This window comes from Ictalurus punctatus, chromosome 7, assembly GCF_001660625.3.
Source record: "Ictalurus punctatus breed USDA103 chromosome 7, Coco_2.0, whole genome shotgun sequence".
NCBI lineage: Eukaryota > Metazoa > Chordata > Actinopteri > Siluriformes > Ictaluridae > Ictalurus > Ictalurus punctatus.
Window position 1 is genome coordinate 16,424,240 of NC_030422.2, and position 6,009 is coordinate 16,430,248.

General features: G+C 35.4%; 1 protein-coding gene across 1 annotated transcript; it reads left to right on the forward strand.

The window, feature by feature from the left end:
* Nucleotides 1-2,336: 2,336 nt before the first annotated feature.
* LOC108267271 (bone morphogenetic protein 2) lies at nt 2,337-5,772 on the forward strand. Its single transcript, XM_017471264.3, has 4 exons — nt 2,337-2,737; nt 2,865-3,477; nt 3,572-3,652; nt 3,754-5,772. The coding sequence occupies exons 1-4, from the start codon at nt 2,377-2,379 to the stop codon at nt 3,896-3,898; spliced, it is 1,200 nt and encodes a 399-aa protein (XP_017326753.2). The 5' UTR covers nt 2,337-2,376; the 3' UTR covers nt 3,899-5,772.
* Nucleotides 5,773-6,009: the final 237 nt, after the last annotated feature.

Genomic DNA, 6,009 nt, shown 5'->3' on the forward strand with positions numbered 1-6,009 from the left:
GTTGGCACATGATTGTTTTAAGAAGTAAGTAGATCCAGGTTCACCTTCCTCACGCTGAAAACCAGACAAGGTCACTGCCTGTTTAATGGAGGTATAACGACTATTTCCCCCTAAAAACTGAATTACTAACTATGGGAATGATCTGAATTGGTGAATTTGGATATCAGTTTACAAATTGAAGTACTAAATGGTTTATGAAGTACATTTCCTTAATGAAAACTCCATCTGTTTCCTTGACTGCATTGTACTGAGGCACAAAAAGTCTTTCCTTAAGTAATTTATATAAAATTCATTTTTTTTAAAATAGCCACAGCAACATGTGACTAAACATGTGGACTAAACATTCCTTTGGATTACAAATAATACATATACGTATATATTATGGATTACTAATTTGTTATGAACATCCCTTTGAATTTGTACTTAACAAATTAAATACTCTCTCAGTAGAAAATAATTACTGGAACAAGTTATAAGTATTTTGGAAGCTTATTATTTTCTGAAAATCAGTACTCTTTTAACACCTCCTTAAGATAAAAGTGCTTGACCTCACAAAAAAACCGCAATTAGACCTCTAATTTTCTTTAAACGCTTTTCTTAAAACCAAGGCATGTCAGCAGTTGCGCTAAAAGATGGAGTTTCTGCCACCAGGCCGCTATTTGGGAGGTGAAATAAGCCATTGATCATGCTTCTCTGACAGCGCTGACTGAAACTGGCTTATATAATAGTAAAGTAAACCAGGAGGAGCAATGAAGCCAAACAAGAGGCTGGAATCACTGAAAAGCTCAGAGTAAAGTTGGACAAGTTAATAATGGCTCAAAAACCAGTATAATCTTTTTGGATCCATTAAGAAACTGTTTGCAATGTTCTGTTACTAAAACTTTCTAAATGTAGATGTTCAACGTAATAGTTTGAATTAGATGTTTCTAATGCCAAATGAATAGCATTAAAAAGGTAAACACCTTGTAATTGATGCCTGGTTATACATTAAATCACTAATTTCTTTTCTGAGTTTTCATGTGCTGTTTATCTGTTTCCCACACATAAGTTCAACTGAAAATGAACGCTTGTAATTCAATTTTCATCTAGACGTTCCAATACTTGTAAGAAATCTCAAAGATCTTCTGCCAGTTTTCCCCAGATGACCAATCCAATCATATGTTTATGTCTAGTTTGATAATATTTATTAACTATGGTTTTAAAATGTTTAATACAACCCACACCATATTTGTATGGATAGCATGACCAATAATCTTTATGCAAGAACTGTTTATTAGCCTCTTCCCACACTAAAGTTTAAATGGGGAATTCCTAGGTGATGTGGTTGCGATTTTGCTTGACTTTACATGAATAGATAGGAACACATTTCATACCAATTTAGTTGTGTAAATTTATCATTCTTAGCCCATGTGTCCTGACTTCTAGTCTCAATATAAAAATCTTCTAGAATCATTTACTTCCCTTAAATCTACTTTGACATGTAAATACTTGATTGCATTTATGTCGGTATGCACTATATAACGTGTACTCTTTCACAATTTTCAGTAGCTACAATACATTCACTTTAATTTGGGCTCAGATGAATTAAATGTGAGTCAATATATATTAAAACTATACTGTATTAATTTGGTTACAAGAAAACACAATGGTTAAGAAGAAAAAGGACAACTAAAGAATATAACTAATTAAATTAATCAACACTGACATCTACTGTTCAAACATGTGAGCCAGAAAATTACTAACTGATTTATCCTGGTCAGGGTGGTGGTGAACCCAGAGCCTATCCCAGGAACACTGGTTGTAAGACACTGGCTGTATACACACCAGATGGAATTGAAGTCTATTGCAGAGCATCACAATCTAACAATAGTTACAATTTAGAGACACCAGTCCACTTACCTCCATGTCTTTGAAGAGATAATCCAAGAACAAAAACCACACATACAAAAAGTCCACAAACTTACAGGATCAAAACCCAGGACACTGGAACCCAATCCTTGAACTCTCAACAAATACATAAACAACCATATACAACAATACTATACAGTATGAAAACACATTACTTGAAAAGCAGGCTTTCCACAAGTAAATGTTGAGTATCTCTACTTGTTATAAACAATTGCCAGATAGAAAAGCTTGTAAAAATTTTCAGCAAGTTGAAAAGAGACTTTGAATCCACAAAAAGAAGAGTGATCATCCCCCAAAACCAAAACAAGACTTGTTGCTTTGCTCTGCTGCCAGAAACAGCACGGACACAATGCATGTCAAATGGACTGTAACATTCCAGGCATTTTCAGTGTGAGCGGTAATTACTTTCTCTCTATGTTTGGCTGTGTGGTGTGCATTTTGTGAATCCTTCCCACACCCAATTAGCAAATGAGGTTCAGCTTTCCTGCTGTTATTTTATCTTGTGAGGTACAGACCAGGAATCTCCTCTTTATTTGTCTTAAAGTTTTTAACATGGAGTTGAAAAGATTTTTATGTTTGTTGTATGCTGTTATAACCCTGAACATTGTAAGTGGGCTGAAGTTTGAAGAGAATCTTCTTGAAGATTTTGAAAATGGTGATCTTAGCAAAGCCATTTTGGAGATGCTTCACATCAATAAGCTGTCGGTCCCTCAGCAAGCGAAGCCACATCCGTATATGAAGCAAATTTACCATTTACTGAGCACACAGGAGTCAAGGCAGAGAAGCAATTCAGATGGGACTTTGGTGCAGAGCTTCCGTAGTATACAAGGTAAGAAACTCTCCATATACTCTTTAGTGCAGTAAATGTTACTAACATTGAATGATTTTTATCGTATGTGCATAATGAAATTTTAAAAGCTATTGCATCAATAGTTATTCATGTGTTTACTAACTAGGCACAAAATATAGCAAACCTGGTTGGATCTGGTTCAACTTGTCATACTTACAGCCCTCTATGACTGTTGCTGAGCTGATCTTACTGAGAAAAACCCTACACCCTGAACCGCTCACAGTAACAGTGGCTGTACACAGCCTGTCTTTTGGAGCAGGGAACCTGAGCATAAGTGGCCCCCTCACTGAGCACCTGCTCACCCTGGACCAGCTTCCCCCGTCAGGCTATGATGTGTTCAATGTGACAGCATCTCTACCTAATCATGTCCATGGACCACACATCCTGGGCTTCCAGCTGCGCTTCAGGGATGAAAGTGGCAGCCTGGTGCTCCATGAGGCCCTAACGCAGAGCTTGTACTGCTTAAACACAAGCTCTCTAAGTCAGCCTCTGCTGGTGACATACAAGGTGAAACCAACAGAGCGGCAGATCTCTGAGCGCAGGCAGAGGCAGTACTGCAGAGAAAGCACTCATCAGATAAATCAGCATTCACAGTTGAGACAGCAGAGAAGCACAAATGACACAGCATGCAAGCTTTATGAACTTCTCGTTGACATACATAAGTCTGAGCTGGGTCAATGGATACTGCAGCCAACAGCATTTAACATCAGCTTCTGCAGGTAGTTGAGATATTTTTTTTTATTATTATGTAACTTTTTTTAATCACCAGTTTCTGAAAGTATTCTGTTACATTACGCTATATCTATTCCGTAGGGGTTTGTGCATAAAGGAACAGGCTAATCTTTCTCTGGCTGATCAGAAACCAAAGGATAAGCACTTGGAAAATGACAAAAGGTATCTGTACTTAAAAACGACTTGTCACCTACATTTCAGTTGTATTTAAAACAGAATACTTTTTAAACAGAATCTGTTTATAACCTTGTGCTTCATTCCAGTCCACACTGCACCTCACAGGAGACGTCCCCCCTCACAGTGATGTATCGGAGCGCCACAAATGACATCATCATAAAGCAGTTAAGAGATATCAGGGCACAGAGATGTGTTTGCTCAGGCAAAATTAAATCAAGTACAAATGAGTGAAATAACACATTGATATCTACTCAAATATAAAGTAGTGTGTTGGCACAGAGGGTGTGGATTATAATTCCATTACCCAACACAGCCATAAAAGTTTAGCACTGCAAAAATATAACCCATAAACTATTTAAGTAAGAATTATAAGTTACCTGAAGAAGATTAACTTATTAATAAGAGTTGCTTGAGGTACTTGGATAATATAGTGGTTCCTATGACCATGAATATGATCACCCAATGCGTGGTGTATGTTTATGTTTCATGCTCTGGCCAACTTGATTAACCTCAATCAAGTAATTATCATCTCGTTCAAGAATTAGTCAAATGTGCAATGCATCTGGTTACAATAACTAGAGGCTGAGGTCCATCAAGCCCATGAAAATGGTTCAAACTTAGGGCCTCTATAAAATGTGCATAAGCACTGCATAAATATCTCATAAAGCAATGCTGGAGGCATGTCAGTACTCATTGGATAACATTAAAGGAATTGTGAGACCTGGAAGAGAGTAAAGAGAACCACCCTTAATTATCATTCAGCACATTCATGGCACTTGGAGTTGTAAGGAGGAATGCAATGTGTATACAAATATGTAGTAGAATCCAATACAACGATGTACAAAGATACAATCTGCTTCTTAACAGTGTTTTACACCTGATTAACACCAAATTTTGAGAGTATTAAAATCAAAGTCAAGTTGTATTAGAATGGCACATATTAGTTTTAAATGAAAATAAACCTATAGCACTTCAGTTGAACAGCATTCAATTTCATGCTCCTATAAGACGTAGATACAGTAAATACACCTCACAATAGTTAAGATGACAAATGTACACTTTACACTTTCATGAATGTGCTATTAGTAAAGACAAAGCAATATATATATATATAAAAGCTGTTATGTCATCTCAAAGGTTTTAAAGCTTACATAAATCCTCCAGTAGTGCTTCATAAAATATTTATGCAATGCTTATTAATTCATTTAAAAGGTAGCCTGCATGAATGTACATTCATACTTTGGACCACAAGAGGACAAGCACTTCTACATTTTTTAAAGGCATTTGTCCATTTTCTAATGTATAACTATGTACAGTTTATTATAATATTCATTCTGCTTGTATTTGGTTATTCTGTGCATTATAAACCTAAGCACAGTTCAGTTTCATTATTTATAATGTTCTAATTATATTATGTTTAGGTGGTAAGCCAATAAAAAAAGTGTCAGGAATTAACATCAAGTACTGAATTATATAAGTACATATGCTGTATCTAGCTACAGCAAAGTGGCATTACTATAATATGACTATTGATTAAATAATGATTAAGTATTTTTTTTTTCTATTGGCACTTATCATAGACCATGTCAAAATAAACATTGCTTTTGTACACCCTCCAGTAATGAACAGAAATGAGAGGAAAAAAGATTATTGTCCACTTAACTGTTTTGGGGTTTGTAACTAGCAGGTTAAATCCAATTTAGACTGCAAAAGAGCCTAAAAATGCTGCAGAAACTAAAGTGTCCAGAACATAATCTGACACAAGACTAAACAATGGTTAGGCATTTCAGCAGTTCTTTTGCTTAATAGTTTCGGCTGTAATGTGTTATCCTTTCAACAATGCTTCCTCTCAGACTGTAATATTGTAACCCACATTAACCTGACATTGAAAATGATCAACACCTGAGATGCTTTTATATGTTTAGTAATAAATGTACTTCATGTATTTCACCTGTTCACATTCATGTGCACAATATTTCTGAGGTAAAAAAAAAAACCCAACAAAACCCCAAAAAAAACAAAAACAAAAACAAAAAACCATGTGGTAGCACGTTGCTAGCTCTATAGCTAACAAATGACGTTGTGATGCAGTCTGTTAAATATTATGTGACAATAAATAGGAGGGAAGCTCCATGTACAGTTTACATTTTTAAAAAAACAGCTACAGCTAAAACTACTAAAATACAACTACAGCTAAAAATCAGAATGTTAACCAAAGTTCACATCTACATTTAAGACTTGAGGAATTTTCTTCCATTTCTAATCTAATTGAAGAGCACTGCAGCATAATAATAGCTACACAGTAGTTTTTACATTTGTTTGAATCGATTTATAAACATAAT